The sequence below is a fragment of the Lucilia sericata genome, unplaced genomic scaffold (assembly GCF_015586225.1).
Source record: "Lucilia sericata isolate MDLA Ls3-8-SP2 unplaced genomic scaffold, ASM1558622v1 Contig000448F_arrow, whole genome shotgun sequence".
NCBI lineage: Eukaryota > Metazoa > Arthropoda > Insecta > Diptera > Calliphoridae > Lucilia > Lucilia sericata.
Window position 1 is genome coordinate 207074 of NW_023994463.1, and position 22753 is coordinate 229826.

The 22753-nt window shown below is 29.2% G+C and overlaps 1 protein-coding gene across 12 annotated transcripts in view; it reads left to right on the forward strand.

The window, feature by feature from the left end:
* The window catches only part of LOC119604981 (cytosolic purine 5'-nucleotidase), a 76612-nt gene that overhangs the window by 16541 nt on the left and 37318 nt on the right, over nt 1–22753 (forward strand). For 4 of the 12 annotated variants that reach the window (XM_037957910.1, XM_037957916.1, XM_037957915.1 and 1 more), the window contains exon 2: nt 1719–1935. The exons of 5 other annotated variants lie outside the window; for them this stretch is intronic. In XM_037957910.1, the coding sequence (XP_037813838.1) occupies nt 1719–1935 (217 nt within the window). Of the gene's footprint in view, nt 1–1239; nt 1265–1485; nt 1936–21061; nt 21194–22753 lie in introns of those variants that run through there. 3 more of the 12 variants (XM_037957911.1, XM_037957909.1, XM_037957906.1) reach the window with 3 other exon arrangements.

The window sequence follows — 22753 nt, forward strand, 5'->3', positions numbered from 1 at the left end:
CAGTCCAGACTATAGAGTGATCTATAGTTTAAACTATAGAGTGGTATATAGTCCAGACTATAGAGTGATATATAGTCAAGACTATAGAGTGCTCTATAGTCCAGACTGTAGAGTGATCTATATTCTAAACTAGAGTGAGCTATAGTTCAGACTATAGAGTGATCAATAGTCCAGACTATTGAGTGATATATAGTCCAGACTGTAGAGTGATCTATAGTCAAAACTATAGAATGATCTATAGTCCAGACATTAGAGTGATCTATAGTCTAGACTAAGAATGATCTATAGTCCATACTTTAGAGAAATCTTCAATCCAGACTATAAAGTGATGTTTAGTCCAGACTATAGAGTGATCTATAGTCCAGAGTATACAGTGATCTATAGTCCAGACTATAGAAGTCCAGTTTAGTCCAGACTATAGAGTAATCCATAGTTCAGACTATAGAGTAATCTATAGATCATACTTTAGAGTGATCTATAGTCAAGACTATAGAATGATCTATAGTCCAGACTATAGAATGATCTTTAGCCCATACTAAAGAGTGATCTATAGTCCAGACTTTAGAGTGATCTATAGTCTAGACTTTAGAGTGATTTAGAGTCCAGGCTAGAATGATTTATAGTCCTGACTATAGTGTGATCTATAGTCTTGACTATAGTATGATCTATAGCCTTGATCTGTAGTCCAGAAACGAAATTTCCATAAGAACCGAATCAAAGTGTTGAAATTTTCGAATTTCCTTAAAAATTAGCTTTAAGATTTTTAACTTAACAGTCAACCCTCGTAACATGTCATAACACATTAGTCTACAACTACTGCGATTCTATTTTTGTATTTTACAAATTCGTCATGACTTGAAAAAATGAAACGCATATAAACAAATGCGTTGGTAAATATTTTCTATATGGAAATACAAACAATTTCGAACCAAACAGAAAAAAAATAGCAAATGACAACTAAAGAGCAATAAAAACAATAACAATAAAAGCAAAATAACTCTATTGAAAGTGAGTAAATGACAGATTGAAAGTTTTCAAAAATCAAGCCATGACAACTTGAGAAATAACTAAATATTTGTTTATTTAAGGGAATTTTAAATATATACTTAAAAAAGAGTACAACTTATTAAAAAAAATCTCTTAAAGTAATAAAACTAGAAAAGAGCATAAAGAAATCATTGAATTAATTATTAAAATAAAAATTGATAAGAAGCATTGTTTTTGTTGTTGTTCAAAATAGCTCAGAGCGTGTAAATGTCTAAGCGTGTGAGTGTTTTATATTTTTTTTGCTACTGATAAGATACGAATTACTACTATAACAACGTGAATAAATATAAAAATTTATGAATTTTTTTTTGCAAATAAAAATAAGAGTAACAACAACAACAATTATACCGCATAATTTAAACGTATCTTGGAAATACTTTTTTTTGTTCTCGGTTCATAATTTATTATTAAATTTTTTAATTTTACATCCACTGGCAGTTGTAAATAGACGTTCCTGCTTAACAAACGTTATATTTAAGTGTGACAGAACAAAAAGTCATAAAACAAACGATCTCTAAATATATTTTAGTGAATTTTTCTTAATACATAAACGTGTAGTAGAAAATAATTATAAATAATGCCTGAAATTTCCCAAGATGCTTTTGAAATCTTAAATCCCGGTTTCCCCACCATCTCCTCCACTGTTTTACGTTCTCGTTCAAATTCTCTAGGTGTTAATAAGAAATTTCCCACAAAAACACAAACAAATCAAACAAATCTTAATACAGAATCTGCTGAAAATTCGTTAAAAACAAATAATACACGTGAAAATCATACAAACATGGCCACTGCGGAAGAAAGACAAGAATTGGAACAACAATCTCTATTAAATGGTCTATCAGCGATTGATACAGTTGCTCATAGTTATAAAAGAGTATTAGATCACAGGTAAATAAATATTTTTATTTATATTTTAAAGTTGTTAACGTTATTGTTAAGCAAAAAAATTTTCCCAAAATGAGTCATTTCAAGAAACGAGACTAGACTGTTGTTGTTAGTAGATTGATCATGAAAGGAAAATTGGTGAAATATTGTGAAATTTTATTTATAAACAAGAAATGAATATTAAATAAAAAGTAACATGATTTTTGACCTACAAATACTCGTTTAGCCTTTGATTACAGTGGAAACTTTTTAAGAAACGTATGTGTTTACAATGACGAGCAAAATTATAGAAAGCTTGTATAATTAAAATAGTTTTGTTTTTATAAATTAACTTTAAAAAGCTGATGAAATTAAGAGATATAAAACTGAAATGCCTTTTCCGATCATGCCAAGAGCAAAGAAATATATATCCATTTTTGAAATACTGAAGTTTTGTATTATTTACATAGATCTCAACTGGAAGGTTTAGATAGATAGATAGATAGATAGATAGATAGATAGATAGATAGATATAGATAGATAGATAGATAGATAGATAGATAGATAGATAGATGAGTAGATAGATAGATAGATAGATAGATAGATAGATAGATAGATAGATAGATAGATATAGATAGATAGATAGATAGATAGATAGATAGATAGATAGATAGATAGATAGATAGATAGATAGATAGATAGATAGATAGATATAGATAGATAGATAGATAGATAGCTCGCTCGCTCGCTCGCTCGCTCGCTCGCTCGCTCGCTCGCTCGCTCGCTCGCTCGCTCGCTCGCTCGCTCGCTCGCTGCTCGCTCGCTCGCTCGCTCGCTCGCTGCTCGCTCGCTCGCTCGCTCGCTCGCTCGCTCGTCTCTCGCTCGCTCGCTCGCTCTCTCTCGCTCGCTCGCTCGCTGCTCGCTCGCTCGCTCGCTCGCTCGCTCGCTCTCGCTCGCTCGCTCTCTCGCTCCTCGCTCGCTCGCTCGCTCGCGCTCGCTCGCCTCGCTCGCTCGCTCGCTCCTCGCTCGCTCGCTCGCTCGCTCGCTCGCTCGCTCGCTCGCTCGCTCGCTCGCTCGCTCGCTCGCTCGCTCGCTCGCTCGCTCGCTCGCTCGCTCGCTCGCTCGCTCGCTCGCTCGCTCGCTCGCTCGCTCGCTCGCTCGCTCGCTCGCTCGCTCGCTCGCTCGCTCGCTCGCTCGCTCGCTCGCTCGCTCGCTCGCTCGCTCGCTCGCTCGCTCGCTCGCTCGCTCGCTCGCTCGCTCGCTCGCTCGCTCGCTCGCTCGCTCGCTCGCTCGCTCGCTCGCTCGCTCGCTCGCTCGCTCGCTCGCTCGCTCGCTCGCTCCTCGCTCGCTCGCTCGCTCGCTCGCTCGCTCGCTCGCTCGCTCGCTCGCTCGCTCGCTCGCTCGCTCGCTCGATCGCTCGCTCGCTCGCTCGCTCGCTCGCTCGCTCGCTCGCTCGCTCGCTCGCTCGCTCGCTCGCTCGCTCGCTCGCTCGCTCTCTCTCGCTCGCTCGCGCTCGCTCGCTCGCTCGCTCGCTCGCTCGCTCGCTCGCTCGCTCTCGCTCGCTCGCTCGCTCGCTCGCTCGCTCTCCTCGCTCGCTCGCTCGCCGCTCGCTCGCTCGCTCGCTCGCTCGCTCGCTCGCTCGCTCGCTCGCTCGCTCGCTCGCTCGCTCGCTCGCTCGCTCGCTCGCCGCTCGCTCGCTCGCTCGTTCCTCCGCCCCTTTCTCTCCCCTCCCCCCCCCGTCCCCTCTGCTCGGTGTCTTTATCCCAAAGCCTCTAGCATATAGTGAACCACATGCTCCAAACTAGCAGATTACAGCAGTACCGACTAACATAAAGCACCCAAACAAAGTTATAGAAATATTTGTCTTTCAAAAGTAAGTTTAAATAGTCTTTACTTTCTAAACCTACTAAATGCAAACGACCCTTTAATGAACCATTTTCACCTAATTAACATTATTCTGTACTTAACTGCAACATCACTATCAGCTATTTTAAAAATTTAACATACATTTAAAACCCAATTATCAGATGTACTGATAATTGTACAATTCTTCGACCCCATCCTTATACGCAGAACCATTTAATGAGCTTTAAATTATGTGCATTTGCTGGCCCTAAATAGAGACTTTGAAAATTGCATAAAAGGCAAAAATGACTCTTTATTTTACATTTAATACTCGTAATTACGTACATGCGTTTTACCCAAATGCTTCCACAGTTGGTCGAGACAACAAAAGTTTTACACTTTTAATTACAAGAATGTAAATGCGTAATATTAGATTAAAATAACTTTGAAAAGTTAAAGTTTTTGTTTACAATAAAAAAAATCGTTTACTAATTTATACAAGTGTTTTGAATTTTCAATATAATTTATTTTTTTTACATTAACTAAGTCTATTGCCTCAAAACAAGTCAGTGGCAGCATGTGCAGACAGTTGATTGTTTAATTACAATGTTTAAATAAACGTTTACATTAAGATAATATTTGAAGCAATAGGGTGGATACATTATATGCTAAGTGTACCTTTAACTATTTCCATGAGTGTGGTGTTTGTGTCTTATTAAAAATCTTTGTTATTGATTAAAATTATTATTGATATGCCTGAATTAAATCAATTGCTAATAAATATTGATAAGATTGTTTTTTGAATATGTTTATTGTTTATTAAAATATTAAATACAATGTTATGAAAAGATTAATTAAAGATTAATGAAAATCAACATGATGTATACGATTGGCAAGCACAAATATAATTCTTTAATATTAAATAATTTCAAATCAAATAAAATCGTACTATAAAAATTGATAAAATAAATTAGTAAAATTCCTTTTATAAGCCTTTTTTATGTTTTTTTTTTTTATTTTCTCTTTTTTTGTAAGGTTCTTGACCTTTCTTAATGTTTATATTTTCTTTATCAGTTTTAGTAAAAGAAAATGACATTTGTTGTTCAAGATAAATGTGCGAATTCATAAATCATTTTTGTTTAAAGAAAACAACCCTTTTTATTTGTTATAAAAGTTAATTTTTCTATTGTTTAAATTTAATCTCTTTGAAAAGTTGTTTGTTATAAAAGAAATTACACTCAAAGAAATAAGTTGGATTTTAAACAACATTGTTTTTGAATGAAACTAAATAATTAAACCTTAGACTGAATATTGTTAGTTGCATAATTATGAAATTAAGTCTCGAAACGAACGTCATTAACTGTGGATACCATAACATAGTCTAAAAACCTTTCATTCTTGCCTCTAGGATCAACTTAGATACTATGTTCTACACAAAGAAAAAAAGAAATATACACGCCTGGTATCAAATTGACACCAAACTGTTTATAATTTTTCAATACCATCAAAGTATATACATACGTACGACAGCACTATGTAATGTTGACAACATTGCAACAATTCGTTGTCGAAATCTAAATGTTATACACATCCGTTGTCTAAATGTTAACAAACAATCCGTTACCACGTTTGTTAACATTTTGACAACGGCTGTGTATAAAATTTAGATTTCGACAACGAATTGTTGCAATGTTGACAAAGTTGCGTTGTCAACATTAAATAGGGTTGTCGTACGTATGTATACAGTTTGACAACGGATGTTATTGAAAAATTATAAGCTCTTTGGTGTCAATTTGGTACCAGTCGTGTATATTTCCTTTTCCCTCCGTGTACACATAAGAAATTTTATATAATTTATATATCAAAAGAAAGGTACTACTTTTTTCTAAAAAGTCAAGATTTTTATACCCACCATGAATAAGATGGGGAATATATATGTTTCCTTCATCTATCATTTAACAGATTGAGAGCCAAAAAAGTATACATATATATTCTAGATCCTTATCGTATTGAAAGCACAAACAAAATCCGTACGTAATTACAAAATGATAAGTTCCGAATGGGAGCTAAGGATCTTAAAGTTTTCCACAAATATTCTGTATTGATATGGTTTGTGTAATATTAAAAATGTGCAATATCGGTTCATGACCGTCCTTATTTGGTCCTTATTGTATTCTAAGACGTTCTAGCCAAGTCCACCTGTCTGTTGAAAGCACAAACAAAATCCAAACGTAATTACAAAATGATAGAGTCCGAATGGATGCTTTAGAAGCTGAAAGTTTTCACAAATGTTCTCTATTGATATGGTTTGTGTAATATTAAAAATGGGCTATATTGGTTCACAACCTAGCCGCCATACAAAAGTATCCCGCGGTATAAAGTTGAAACAATCATAAATATATTAAATATAAGTTTAATGCAACAAAAAATATACTACTGTAAAGATTGCTAAACATCGGTCCATATTGGTCCCTAGCCTCCATATAAGGTTCCCTGCAGAAAATGTCTTTAATCGTTATAATCAAGTAAAACAAGTTTTATAATTTCGAAAAAGCCATCAACAAATTTCATGACGAACGGTTCATAATTAACCGCAAATCCCATATAAGATCCCTTCCAGAATATGACTAAATTACTCCTAACTAGCTTACGAATAGCGGTATAGCGATGAAGTTTTATATTACAAGTTTTATAGAAACTATAATATCAATATCCCAATTTATTAGCATCGGTCCATAATTGACCCTATCCAGGCAAATAACCTCTCTGGCAGAAAATGAATTTATTGAAAATGTTTAAAAATTATTAAAGTAATTCATTAGAAATGATTTGTTTTAAGATTAAAAATTTAAGATCAATCCGCCTTTCAAATTCTATAGAGCCCGGTACATATTTCTTCCAATCTCACATCGAAGGCCATATTCCGAAAATTAACCAGATGTTTGTAATAATATCGATCAACTGTGGTAATCTCACATTAAAGGCCCTATACCGAAAATCAACCAGATTTTTATATTAATATCGATATATGATAATATCAAAATTAACTTTGAACTCGAATGACTCTGCTTCGATAAAAATATGGCTAAATCGTATAAGAGTTTTTCGAGTATTGGACGGTTACTGTTCCATTAATTTAAGCTCTTTGACTTTGTTATCAAATTTTTGGTATTTTTCTAAAGTATCAGAAAAATTCTTCCAATTATCAGATTGACTGTATTTTAGTAGCCGAAGTAATTTTATACTATTTTCCATTTAATAGAAATTATTTTCATACATTCATTGTCAATGTTGTCTCACATATAAGCACTTAACATATTCTAACCATTCGACACGTATCTATATCTCAATCATTGAGTGTTACCATGATACCCAATAGATGTGTCTTTAAAATATAATAGAATATTTATTTTTTATTTTTCATTCTGTTGCCGTCTGACCTTTAGGCTTGTACACCATGTCCAAATTCAATTTGAAAATTTTAGCAAATTAGCATTTGTATTACAGAAAGTCTACTGTAATTGCAAAAGAAAATTTTATTTTCTAAAAATTCTTGGAATTGAAAATTTTGAAATACATTTTTAATAATATGAAATGCTATTGGAAATGGTGTAGAAAGGATTGTTTGTTCGTATGGTTGGTTGTTTATCTTTTTAATGTGGTTTAAATTTTACTTTTTCATTATAACGAAAAACTCTTGTTAATGTCTTACATAATTTTCTCTATTTTCTTTAATGCACTTGATTGTTTTGTGGGTCTTTAGAGATTTATTTAGGTTATCCCTTAAGTCTTGATATGAATATTGATTATTTTAAAACTTCTCTAATAAACACATCTCTTTTTTATATATATTTACTTATTTGTTGCTTATTTATTTATGCTAAAAATGTTTATGTTTGGCAATAAATTTAATTTTAAAGTTTTTTTTTTCTTCCTCATACTCATTTTCATTTTCCAATGCTGACATCATGATCTTGAAAAGTAAGGTCATATGGGGAGGGGAAAACAAATTGAATTTTAGCAAAGAAACAGTGGTAAATATTAATGCAAAAGCAATAATATAAGTTTAATAAGTACAGTATTTCTTAAACCAAAATACCTGATTCAAGTACAGATTCGTTAAGTATCCTTTTGGATTCAAAGTGATTTTACATTATACTTATTTTAAGAATTACCGGTTTGATTTAATCTCAAATACATACTTGATTTGAGATAAAAATAAGATTCATTTAAGAATGTAAAAGATTAAATTAATAACAAAATGAGCTTGATTTGAGTTTAATTCGTACTTGATTTTGGAGTTCAGAAAATTTTCTATTAATCACAAAAAACTAGCTCAATACTAATACCTAGACATTAGTATTTAAACGCACATATTAAATATAATGATATTATATATTGAATTAATCCCAAAATGTACTTGATTTGAGCACGATTCGTACTTGATTTTAGAGTTCAGAATTTTCACTTACATATATTAAATATGGTAATATCATTCGTCTAAAACTCAACTACTTAGTCTAAAAACCTTCCATTCTTGCCTCTAGGATCAACTTAGATGCTACGTTCTACACAGAGGGAAAAATAAATATACACGCCTGGTACCAAATTGACACCAAACTGTTTATAATTTTTCAATACCATCCGTTGTCAAAGTATATACAAAAAATGGTGCTTGATTTGAGTTTGATTCGTACTAGATTTTAGAGTTCAGAAATTTTTCTATTAATCACAAAAAACTAGCTTAATACTAATACCTAGACATTAGTATTTAAACGCACATATTAAATATAATGATATTATATATTGAATTAATCCCAAAATGTACTTGATTTGAGCACGATTTCTACTTGATTTTAGAATTCAGAATTTTCACTTACATATATTAAATATGGTGTTAACATTTGTCTAAAACTCAACTACTTATTGCAAAAATATTCTTAACTAAATAAGAATTATATTAGGATGCTAATGAATTTTTGAATTAAACAAGAAATGAGAATGAATTATACAAAAAAATTCGATTAAAAAAGTCCCTTAAAATATATTATCAAGTTCAGTTGAAGAATAAATTTTAAATCCTTATTTTCCTGCTTCGCCCCACTGTCTATTTTCTACGACATTTGATGGATGCTGTTCATCAAGGTCATTTTGCCAAGTAATTGCTGTAATTGATGATAGAAATTAAAAATAAAATTTTCTATAAAGACAGACAGACACGCTTCTTGGTAAATAAAATCAAAGAAATTGAGAAATACACAACTTAAAAACGTCTGGACTTTTAATATGAGTATTAAGTTTGAAAACCAATCATCAAACATAAATTATTTAGACATTTTGTTTTAGAAAATATATGAAATTTAAGAAAATTAAAAGAAACTGAAAGGACAGCAACACATAATTTGCCAATGAAAGGTAAATATTTAAGTAGAGCATTGACCACACGTTTTATGTTATAATTTAGTAAAAAAATAATTATTTTTTAATATTCAACACTACACGCAGAGAAAAAATATGAATGTGGTTACCTTAATCTAAGAGCAAAATATTATGGTTAGAATTATGGTTAAAGTTAAAACATATTATGATCATTATTAGTATCAAAAAGTATCATATTATATTGATTATTAATATAATAAGATATCATATTATGACTAAATATAGTCATCATAATATAGTTTTATTAATCATAAAGTGATGTTGTAGCATCATAGTAACCATAGCATCAAGTAAACATATTATGGTTTCATATAATCATATAATGGTTTCAAGTAATCATATTATTGTTTCATGTAACCATATTATGGTTTCAAATAATCACATAGCTTCAAGTAACCATATTATGGTTACATATTAAATATAATATGGTTAATCTAATGTGTTTCGCATAAATTGTAATTATTTTTTTAGTTTTCGTTTAAACAAACACAAAACTTCTAAGCACTGGTTATTCCATAAATAAAAATTAATATATTTGTTGTAAAAATAATTATTTTTCAGAGAATTATTCTCAAATTTACAGTAGCTAAAATATTGATGAAATTCAATAAAAATAACAATTGTTTGGTTATGACAACAAAATATTGTTATAAAAAACATAGAATAGTTGTCCTAACCATGCTGAATCATGTTTTTTCTCTGCGTGTAGACATAACTAAAATGAGTTAATGAAAGGCGTTATTCAATTTGAATTATTTTCGAACTAGTTTTTTATTTATTGTTTTTGACTTAAAATTGTCTCTTTAGAAACCAGGTTTTGAAATACATATGTTTTCTCTTAAAAAGAATTTCTAACGGAATTCCAAGTCCATAGACCACAAAAGTCGAATAGTTTTTGATCAATATTTTTATGAGTTTCAACAATACATATTATTAGTTTGCCCCCGGTTATTTGAGTACAATTACCCCTAGCAACAAGTTGTCCAAAAACAAACAAACCCCTCCAATAATATGATTAATTCAAACTATTATTTGCTCTCTCCCCTTTATTCGCCCCGACAAATACTACTACTACTCTCGTTTAAATTATTTTCACTTAAATAAACGACTTAATAATCTTCAATAAAAATAAATAAATTATGATTATAATCAAAAATTGTTATTGATAACACGACTATAGAAATAATAATGATAATGATTTTTATAATGATGCCTACATTATTTGATAATTTATCTGTCTGTTAAATGGCGGCAAATGGCCTTTTATTAATAAAATACAATAAAAATTCAGAACGAAAATAAACGCATGAAAAAATAGTCAAATATAATGAAAATATGTATACAATATGTTTGTAGCAATAAAAATACAAATAAAATTCGTTAGAAATTCATTTTAATTTGACTTTTATAAAAAAACAAAAAATACTATAATACCGTTTTTTATACATTTATATAGAATAGACTGATTCGCAACAAAAGCCTTAGTTTTTTAAAACCTAAATATTTTGCTTCTAACGACGGCCGATCTGTGGAACATTTTCAAAGAAATATCCTGAAAAAAGCTCAATTGTTGACGTTCGATATAAATCTATTTTAAACAGATTCAAAAAACCAAACTTCCAAAGTTATTTTGGGTCTAAGTCGCATCACTTTCCATGCAAAATGAGGCGGTGTAAAATAGAGGTAGGAATAGGATACAATAGGAACTTAAATATATTTATTAGAATTTACTACTTTTTGAGTGCAAAAGATGTGAAAAAGCGTTATTTCTGATGTTTAAATTTAACACACTATAAGTTTAGTAGTTTTTAACAGATTTTCAAATTTGAGATCCATGTTGCGGTTGTTTAAGTAAAAAACTCACTTTAGAATTTTTTTCCTCAGGCTCTTTTTTGGGTTAAATATGGACCGATATTCGAGATATTTTCAAGTATAATTTCTGGGAAATATTTATGACTGCTTCAACTGTACACTTTGGGACCAGTTGTATAGGGCCTAGGTGTAATCGTACTTCGATTCAAGTCCTATATATAGACAAAAAGTCTAACTACAATCGTTTAGGCCCTACTGCAGACAAACGGATGACATTGTTAGAATATAATAAGAACAATGAATATATCGATAACCTATTCGCAGAGAAAAAACATGGTTCGACATGGTTAGGACAACTATTCTATGTTTTTTGTAACAATATTTTGTTGTTGTAACCAAACAATTGTTTTTTTTTTATTGAATTTCATCAATATTTTAGTTACTGTAAACATGTATTTATGACAATTATAAATTTGAGAATGATTCTCTGAAAAGTAATTATTTTTACAACAAATATATTAATTTTTATTTATGAAATAACCAGTGCTTGGAAGTCTCGTGTTTGTTTAAAGGAAAACTAAAAAAAAAAAACAATTTATGCCGAATATGGTTACTTGAAGCCATGTGATTACTTGAAACCATAATATGGTTACTTGAAACATTAATATGATTACTTGAAACTATTATATGATTATATGAAACCATAATATGGTTACTTGATACTACAACATCACATTATGATTAATAAAACTATATTATGATGAAATATTCGGACTATATTTAATCATAATATGATATATTATTATATTAATAATGATCATAATATGATATTTTTTGATACTAATAATGATCATAATATTAAAAATCCACTTTGCTTAAAATTGAGTTCGCACTTTATGAATATAGGGTGACGATATATAAAATTTTTGGATCTACGATCAATAACTCAATATGTGAAAACTTCAAAATGGCTGCCAGTCTTATATACATTTAATATGTAATTCTAAAAGTTTTATTTTTATAATTATAATTGAAATAATATAATCCTTTAAATAACAAAGCCTATTGACAATAAAAATCAACAAAATATTAATTTCAATGATAGTATTTAACAAAAAAAAAAATTAAAAACTTATTTACACACGTGTCATTGATTAAATTAAAATTACTTTTAAAGTAAATAATTAATTAGTTAACAAATTAAAATGTTATCATTATCGCTTCAAAACCAGTTTATTTGCTAATTAAAAATATAAATTCATTAATAATCCGCACCTTTAGGCAAAAAAGGATGACTTTATAAAATAACAAAAATAACAATATTATTTCCCAAAGTATTTGCACAAAAAGGCTGTATCGATAAAGTTACGCTCAAAAAAAATTGAGTTATTCGTACTCAAATCAGTACAAAATACTTGATTCAATTATGGATACCTAAAAATCTTTTTCGGTCAAAGTGATCTTACAATGTACTTATTTTTACAAGTTTGGGTTTGATTTAAGCTCAAATGCATAATTGATTTGAGATAAAAATAAGATTGATTTAAGTATGTAAAAGTTTGAATTAATAACAAAATGGGCTTAATTTGAGCTCAATTCGTTGTTGATTTCAGTACTTTTAAAAAAAAAATTTTATTTACAAAAAGAAGTTAAATTACTTACATATGTAAATACACATTACATTTTAAACACACATATTAAATATGATGATAGCTCAATAACTTATTGTAATAATATTATTAACCAAATGAGAATTATATGTTATTAAGTGAATGACTGTATTTTTGAATAAAGTAAAAGAGAATAAAATTTTTTACTTCTATAAATATTTATTTAAGAATATATTGCAAGTATCTTTAAAATACTTACAATTGATTACTTACTTATTTTTAACCACAATTTTTCTTCATATTTTACTTTTGCCAGCGCACTCATAGCAAGAATATTAAAATTGTAAACATCTGGTAAAAATTCTTAAACGTAAAAATATGAACTATCACGTAGATATTATATCTAGTTGCAATAACAAAAAAACAACAGCAATATCAACACATTCCAAGTTGCAGTATTTAACAGTGGTTGACGTTATTTTGTTTTTAACACACGACTTAACTCAGACATGCACTATACACTTGACTGCATTGAAATCTTTTGTTTTTTGAAACAAAAAAATATGTTCATGCGTTTCATTCCAATTAAATTATTAGATCAAAAATCATTTCAAATGATTTGCTTAAAAGAAAGGTAAAACTTTAACCAAAATATTTTCATTTCATTGTAATGCGCATATTCAAAATTACACTAATAATGGAAAAAGATTCTTAGACTTCTTAGAACATTGAATTATGGCCGGGTTTTTAAAAGAAATCAAATTAAAGATCAATGATGATTGCAAATATCCCGCCGAAGCTCAAATCAAGCCCATTTTGGGTTTATTTCAATCTTTTACGGATTCTTTTATCAATATGAAATCAAGTATACATTTGAGCTTAAATAAAACCGAAAATCACTTTGACCCAAAAAAGGCTAACATTAGCTTATCGCGTACTTAACAAATCCGTACTTGAATCAAATATTTTGTACTTGATTTAAAGAAACCGCTCCGGGTTGATTTTACTACAGATTACTCAATTCTTTCATTGCTAATCCCCCCTGCAATCAAGTAGGAATCGAACACAAATCAAGCCCATTTTGGGATTATGTCAATCTTTTACGGAAACCTTTATAAGTCTTATTTATATCTGAAATCAAGTTGGTTAAATAAAACCAAAGATCAACTTTGACCCTAAAAAAGGCTTAAATTAGCTTTTCGCGTACTTAACGAATCCGTATTTGAATCAAAAATCTTGTGCTTTATTTAAGGAAAACCATACCTCTAATATCGCTCCGGATTGATTTTAGTACGGATTACTCTATTCTTTCATTTCTAATCCCCCCTGAAACCAAGTACAAATCGAGCTCAAATCAAGCCCATTTTGGGATTATTTCAATATTTTTCGGAAATCTTTATCAATCATATTAGCTATACCCAGTGTGCTTTGCTACCCTAAAAGCAATATGTATAAATAAAAAAACCCTCTTAACGATTTTGAATATTCTAATTACAATAGCTTTCCAGATTTACAATATGCTACATATGGGAAATGAATATTAAAATCATTTGTGCAAAATTTTAAGAATCCAGTTCTATTCGTTTCCCAAATAAACGAAATTTTATATTTAATTCATATGGAAGGTGCCAATTTCCCCATTGAACTTCCGCCCGTTATACCCTAAATGTTCAGATGAATGTCAAAATTCATTAAGTGAAATTTTAAGATTCTAGCTCTAATAGTTTCTCAGATATATGAATTTTTCTATTTAACGAAAGTCCGCTCTTTTTTCTCCAAAATGTTTACATGGATGTTAAAGTTATTCGTGCAAAATTTTAAGATTCTAACTGTAATAGTTTCCATGAAAAACAAATTTTTGTATGTAATTTATATGGGAGGTGTCACGCCCCCTAGCAATAGGGAGCGTGACCATCCGCCTACTTTTTGTAATAAGTAATGATATTGACATTAAAGTGGATCCGACAAATTTTGAGGACTCTAACTGTTAAATTATCTGAAATATACGGATTTAATATTTTCTTAATATGGGCGTGGCTCTTCGCCCAATTGGAACTTCAAAACAAATGCATGAATATATATATATATATATATATATATATATATATATATATATATATATATATATATTTCTATATAGATTTCTATCTGAAATCTAGTTTGCATATGAGCTTAATTAAAACCGAATTTTCTGAATCGATTAAGCCATGTCCGTCCGACTGTGTGTCCATGTAATCCTTGTAATCAAACCAATCATTTCTTCATCAAAAATATATCAAAATTAAGGAAAAATTCAACATAAATGCTTTATTGTTAAAAATAATACACATTTTTGAAATACTCATAACTGGTGTAGGGTATCTTATGGTCGGCCACGCACGACTATACTTTTTTACTTGTTTTTTCTTGATTTAAGGAAAACCGTACTTCTAAAATCTCTCCAGATTGTATTGAGTACGGATTACTCAATTCTTTCTTCTTTCTCTTTGAGTATATATAGTTTTATTCTTTTCAATTTTAAGAAGAATCGAAAATATGAAGCCCTCTTATATTCAAAAGATTATTTGCAGTCATTTCTACGAGAATTCTTTATGATGTTCCACCACTATTCTCTTCATTTAAATCGGGTTTATGACAGGTTATAAGACATTATATTTTTTTGTTGAACTGTGTTATTAAGACGCCAACTTAAATATCATTAATAGCAATTGTTTTTAAGCACACAAGCATAAATTTGGAACATTTTTTATTACAAACTATTAAATATTTAATAATTTAAGTTATAGAAAGAAAAATCTCATAAAGAAATGATTATAAGCGGAAATTTTTCTCCGTTTTTCTTTTTGTTATAAAATTTATTAATTAATAATTTTCTTCTTTCTATGTTTCCTTTCAGGTACGTTCATAACTATTTAATTTATACACATTTATAGGGTAAGATTACAAATAACTAAGATATATTTTTTTTAATTTAAGTTATTTCTTAGCATTAATATAGTTTTAATAACAATATTAGTAATTATGATTATATTTCAATTAAAAAGTATAACATTGTTTTCTATAAAAGAGTACTAAAGTTCTTTAATAATAGGGCTCTAACTAACTTAAAAGAATTTGAAATTAGACTAAACTTGAAAAAATACTTTCTTTAGAGGAAAGTAAACTAAAAGGGAACTAGTTACGTCACTAGCACTTTGGGAGCCTTAGTGAAGGCCACTTGTCACTGAGTGTTATTGAGCATTCTAAGACAGGTTAAGCTTAATAAATATACAAACATATTCCACGTTTAAATATTGATTTATTTAATATTACTCATACGCTCACTGGTAGAGACCTTATTTTATCAGTTACTGTAAAAAATAAATTGTTATAGCTTCTGCAGTATTCAACAGCGTATTGAATAAACGTCTACTCGGCTTACTTACACATCAGCAATAATCACAGCATGTGAACAGCTTCGTGCACACATGTTCATCATCATTTATAACATTATTATCAATTTGTTGTCATGTCAAAAAATGTGAAGTGATGTTTTATTATTATTTCCATCACTTACCCGCCTACTACCACCATAACTGCTCCAAAACACGACATGAAATTTAAAACATTGAGGTCTACAATGACAGTTAAGAAGAAACATCTCGTGCAGCATTACAGTGAATGATTTTTAAAACCCTCAACGCTACAGTAGCGAGGGTATAATGTATTTGAGCTGATGTTTGTAACGCATCCACACTGACCATAAAATATGAAATCGGTCCATGATTCCGAAGTGTCACTTACTGATTCATTTAGGCTGAATCTGTTTTATAGTCCTAAATCAATACTATCAAGTTTGGCCAAAATCGGATCACATATAAATCTAGGCTTCATATATGTATGCTTCCTCCTGAAAATCGGTTTAATGTTCATAATAAACCCATCAATTTCAATATCGGTATAAAATGAAATATCAATAAGGTATATAGGCATTCAAATTCCTCCACCTAGGGTCCATACTTGATAACAGACCTCTGCAATTCACTTTATCTCATCTACAAATATAAAAATGAATGTGATTTTGTATGAATGTTTGTTTAGACTTTATTGACGGCTTAAAGCCTAGACCGATTTTCTTGAAATTTTCATAGTGTCCTCCAGTATGTCTGTAAGGAACTATAGGTTATCTCTTGTTTTGCAATATCTAGTAGGCTTGGTGCCATGCCCACTAAAAATAAGTATTAAACGTTGCATATCTCATAAATTGCGGCAGCTAGAGTCCCAAGTTTTGTTTGGACAACTTTGACATCCATTTCAACATTTGAGGACAAAATGAGCGGACTCGCTATAGTGGTCGGGCACCTCCCATGTAAAGAAAATATTAAACTAGTATATCTGAAAAAATATAACAGTTAGAGTTTTGAAATTTTGTCGGAGACGCTATAGTATTAATTTAAATATTTAAGATAAAAATGGGTGAACATTTAATAGGGGGCGTGGCACCTTCGATATAAATTAAATACAAAAACTCGTATATCTCTGAAACTATTAAAGCTAGAATCCTCAAATTTTGCACGAGTAACTTTTAAATCGATATGAACTTTTGTGAATAAATTAGCAATAGGGGGCGTGGCATTTGCTATATGGATTAAATGCAAAAAATCGTATATCTAAGAAATTATTAAAGCTAGAATCCTCCAATTTTACATAAACAACTTTGACATACATGTAAAGATTTGGGTAATATTGTAGAGGATAAACAATAGAGGGCGTGGCACTTCCCATATGCATTAAATACAAAAATTCATATATCTGAGAAACCGTTAGAGCTGGAATCCTCAAAATTTTGCTCGATCAACATTGAAATGAATATGAACATTTGGAAAATTGGGTGAACTTACAATAGTGGGCGTGGCACCTCCCATATGAATTTAATACTTAAGTGAATTTAACATTGTAAAGGGGTTTTTAACTATAAAATAATAAAAATTTATGAAATTTATTACTGTATTAAATTGAGCAGAATTCGGTGCATAAATGGTCGAAGGTTTTTTTTTTGTTCGGAAAACCCTTAAATGTTATTATTGTTAACAAATTCGCTATCAATAAGTTGTATAGCAAACTTATGCATTAAACCAAATTCTAATTCGACCTTGACCGATTTAACTTTTATTTATGTTTATGTAAAAATTGTTGTAATTTTTACAAGAATAAATGTGTAAAATACTGTTAAACGATGCATGGAAATGTTCGGTACTATTCTGTTTGAAATGTGAATACGTTAACAGTGATAAATGAAAGTCAACGTACGCTCAATGACCTGTAGAGAAGCGAACTAATCCTAAGACTTGTTCGATAATAGTAATAACAGATTCTCGATAAAATTTTGTTCATTATTGTTGTATATTGTTTCAACTCTTTTAACGCATTTTAATCTATCTGTAGGTTTACTTTTGTTCTACACTATAGTTTACATTTGTTATGAAATTTCATTCTTCATTATTGTCAATTTAAAGTTTAGTTTATGATGCGTAACTATGTATTTGTGGTGAAAATTTAAAAGGAATAAAATTTTATTTTGTGGCATATATTTCCTCTATTTTTAATTAAATTTTGCAAATTTTATAAGCCTAATAATACATTTAATTAAAGCTTTCTTTTGAAACTAGAAATTTAATTGAATTAAATTTTGTCAATATAACTTTTCCCAATATAAAACGTTCGATTAAAGAAACATGAAAACTAATTTATAGTTTTCTATTTATAATTTGAAATTTAACAATTCTTCTCCCCAAAAACCAAAATGTCAATCAATATTAAGAAACAATAGTCTATTTATAGTGTTAATTTAAAAAACAATGTTCCACTAAATCCCACTTACACTTTCCTCCCAGTTATCAGTCACAGTTCAGTCGCATGCACGAAATTCAATCATTCAATTAAACATTTAAGTGGCTTTAATGTGAAAACTAAACTGAAAAAAATCGTTTCATTTAACAATAATTTTTGAACATTCTCGTTGAAAGCAGTTTGCAACTGTTAAAATCAACAACAATCGTTAAAAAAAAAAAACTAAATTTAATTTTATAATAAAAATCTAATCAAAATAATATGACAGCCTACAATAACTTGTAGCAGTTGTAGTCATATTCATGGTGGTGGTGCTGTTGTTTATTTTATCTATTGGACTTGCTTGTTTGCCTTTTAACTGGCTGAATATACATATATCACATATAAAGATTAGATGGACGTCAGGTTGTCTATAGGCGCCCACCACAAAATATCAAGTATATAATAAACCAGTCTACCAATATAGTTTAGCATACACATGTGTTCATATGATGGCATTGTGGAAAAAGTTAAGCACCATTTCTCAGATTTTTTTTTTTTAAAAACTTAACTCAATTTTTTTATAAAAATATTCCATTTTTGAAAGCTTTTCAATTTATCTAGCTTAAAGTTCAATTTATGGCTTTAGAGCTATTGCAAATTATACATAATAATGTTTCAAGTCTGAAACTTGTTTGAGCTTTTTCAAGCTTTGAAATAAGTTGAAATCATTGCAAAGCTTTATTGTTTCAAGTCTGAAACTTGTTTGAGCTTTTAAATAAGTTAGAAATCATTGCAAAGCTTTATTGTTATGAATCATGAAGCTTAAAAAAGGATTAAAGAAAGTTCTTAGATAAAATAAAAAATTTAATTTCAGAAAAGCTTTTATCAGAACATTCATTACAAACTGTAAAGCTTTATTATTATGAATCCTAAAGTTAAAAATTCAAAACAGATTAAGCATTAAAGAAAGCTCTTAGATGGAAACAAAAGTTCAAAACTTTAAAACGCTTTAAAGTTTTTCAGAAAAACTTTTATATAGCTTTTCAGAAATTTTTTGCAAACCGTAAAGCTTTATTATTATGAAACCTAAAGCTAAGAATTAAAAACAGATTAAGCATCAAGAAAGATCTCAGATAAAAACAAATTTCAAAACTTTTTAAATGCTTTATATTAGTTATGAAGCTTTATTTAATAAAACACTTAATTTAATAAAAAGCTTTCCAAACTTTACATATAATTCAATCTTTACAATGATATTTGCAAGCTTAAACAAACAAAATTTGGTAACTTTTTAACATATTTTTATAAGAAAGCTTTTTAACAGCTTTAATACAAAAAAATCATAAATTTAAAAAGCTTTTGTACACGATCTTTGTCAAAATTTAGCATAAAATCCTTTAAAAGCTTGTTTGTTACTTATTTAGATCTGATGCGGTTTAAAAATGTGAAACAAGTTTCAACATTTTAAAAGCTTTGTATAAGCGAAAAATCATTGCAAACTATAAAGCTTTATTATTATAAAACATTAAGTTAAGAGTTCGTAAAAGATCAAGCATTGAAGTATTCTCTCAGTTAAAGTAAAAAATTCAAAACTTTTTAGAAAGTCATATAAATTTAATTAATAAAAAGCTTTTGAAATTTTTAAACATTAAATTCAATATATTTTCAATGATCTTTGTCATACCTAAAGATACAAAATTTGTGAACTTTTAAAGCATATTTTTTAAGCAAGCTTTTTTAAAAGTTTAAGCAATACTATTTTAACTATGTTTAGAACTCGCTTTTCTTACTTAAAGCTCATAATGTGAAGATCATCCATAATAAACTAAAAGCTTTTTAAACATTTTGTGAATAAGGGGGTTAGAAAATAAGTGAATATAACATTAACTATGAAAGCTCATTAATAAGTTTAAAGTTATAGTCAAGTAAAATTTAAGCTTTTGAGAGCTTTTTTTAATATTTAATAAAAGCATGTCTGTAGGTCTATTGTAAGCTCAAGAAATACTTACATATTTTTTTAAAATTTTAAAATTTAAGTTTGTCAAATATCTGGCACTAATGATTCTTGAACAAAAGCTTTCAAAAATTGTTTATGGGAAATATGAAAGCTTTAGTTATCTAAGCTTTTAGATTTTTCGTTCTGATTAAATAAGTTTACGTAATTTAAGATAAAAGTCGCGCAACATGTTGTAATACAATAAAAAAAATGCTCTTCATCCTTTAAAACTGTAAATTGCTGATTCTAACAAGGAAATGGTGTTTATTAAAAATACACTTAATAACATATCAACCAAATACCATCAACAACCCACAGATTGTAAGCTCTGTGTTCTGCTCTAGAATATCGAAATTTTAATAAAAATTCTCACACAATGTAAGAAAATTGTAGCAAATATATTTTGTTGTTTTTTTTTTTTTTTTGCAAATATCGAGGGTTTTTCACTTATAATGTAGTTGTATTAGTAAATGTATTAGTTGCTGTCTTTGTATGTGTGTGTGTGTGTTTTTTTTATTTTTTGTGCCTTTTTAACTAAAAACAACAATTTTATTATTTTCGCTTTTTTTAATTTTTTTGCTCCCTATAAGTGTTTGCATGTTTTACAAGCCGGCTGTGAATGTCTGTCTGTCAGTTTATCGGAAGACTTTATAGCAAACACAACACGAAAACGTTGCAAATGTGTTACAATATAAAAGAAAAATAGTTATTGAAAATTTCGAAGACAACGTTTTTGCAGAAAAAAAAAAATAAAGAAAATTTTAATATTGTATTTTGAAATAAAAAATTTTATGTTTTACTTGTTGTGTTTAGTGATTTTTATTATTTAAGGAATTTACGAAAAGTTTTTCAATTGTCATTGCTGGCTGTTAGTGAAAATAAACAAAAAAAGTTCTATATTTGGCGCTTAAATTTGGAAATAATACCCAAAGTGTTATATTTTATTGTCTTTTAGTTTTGCTCTATCGATTGTTTGCAAGTATCCAACTGTTTTTGGCTTATGTCAGAGTAAAAATAGTAGTTAAAATGTAACTAATACTATGACGTTACAAAAATAGGAATAAAAAAAACAAAAATAATACCTAACATGAATATGATTTAAGGGGAAGTATGCTTAGAAAAGTATATGGATTTTATATTAAAAAAAAGTATTATTTAAAAGTACTTTTTTCGACTTTTTAGCAATAATATTTTTCTCATGAAAAGCTTTCTTTAATTTCCATTTATAAACATTTTCTTTGTCTAAAAACTTTCTTTAACAAATCCACTTATAATTTAAGTTTCATACTTCCCTCATTTTCATAACATGTATGAAATAATAATACCAAAAAAACAACAGAAAAACCTTGAAAAAGATTTATTAAAAAAAAAAGTGTTAAACTAAAACTGAAGCAACTATCGGCTATATAATGTATTTAGTAACAAAATAATTCTTACAACAATCGCGTGTATAATTTGTTTGTGCGTAAACGTATTAAGGCGTATGAGTGATAACAAATAAAAACAAAAAGTTAAATAATATTAAGGCCCTTAATTACCATAAAAACAAAAGTTCACACTTTATAAAGAAACACACACAAAAAAACACCAAAAAAAATAACAAACAAAAGAGATTTCGTTTTTATAAAGTGTCAGTAATGACAGCCCTTTTTTGTAATTATTGTTGCTGTCGTTGTGTTCAAACCATCAGTATTTGTTTACAATAAAATGTTAATTGAGCGAAAGAAATAAAAGTAATTAAAACAAAAATTGTAATAAAACCACGTAAAAAGTGAATAAAATGAAATTTACATGAAAATAATTGTTGGTATTAAATTTTCTCTTATACACACGTAGTATACAAGAGTGAACAGACATGCACACGTTGGTGCAAGTATGTGAAAATAAACATTTGTAATATTATTGATTTACATCAATATCGATTATATTTAATTACAATATTATAGTACGCAAGAAAAACTGATAGGAGGTTTACAAAAAAATATGAAGTAATGCATATACAGTAGGTTAGGAAAGAATGGTGACATTAACGATATGTGCTAAAATAATAAATATTACTCATACTACCAGTAGTCCCTAATACTATGCAGCATTCTTAGGGGGTAATAATTACATAAAGTAATACATTAATTGGTCAATTACTTGTAATCTGTAAAAGAACAATAACCAATTACAATTATTTGTAATTGAAATTTTGTTAATTACAATTACTTGTAATGCGTAATACATCAATAACCAATTACTTGTAATTGAAGTTTTTTTACAAGTGTTTGTAATTGAATTTTTCCATTTGAAATTACTTGTAATTGTAAATTTAGTATTGCCAATT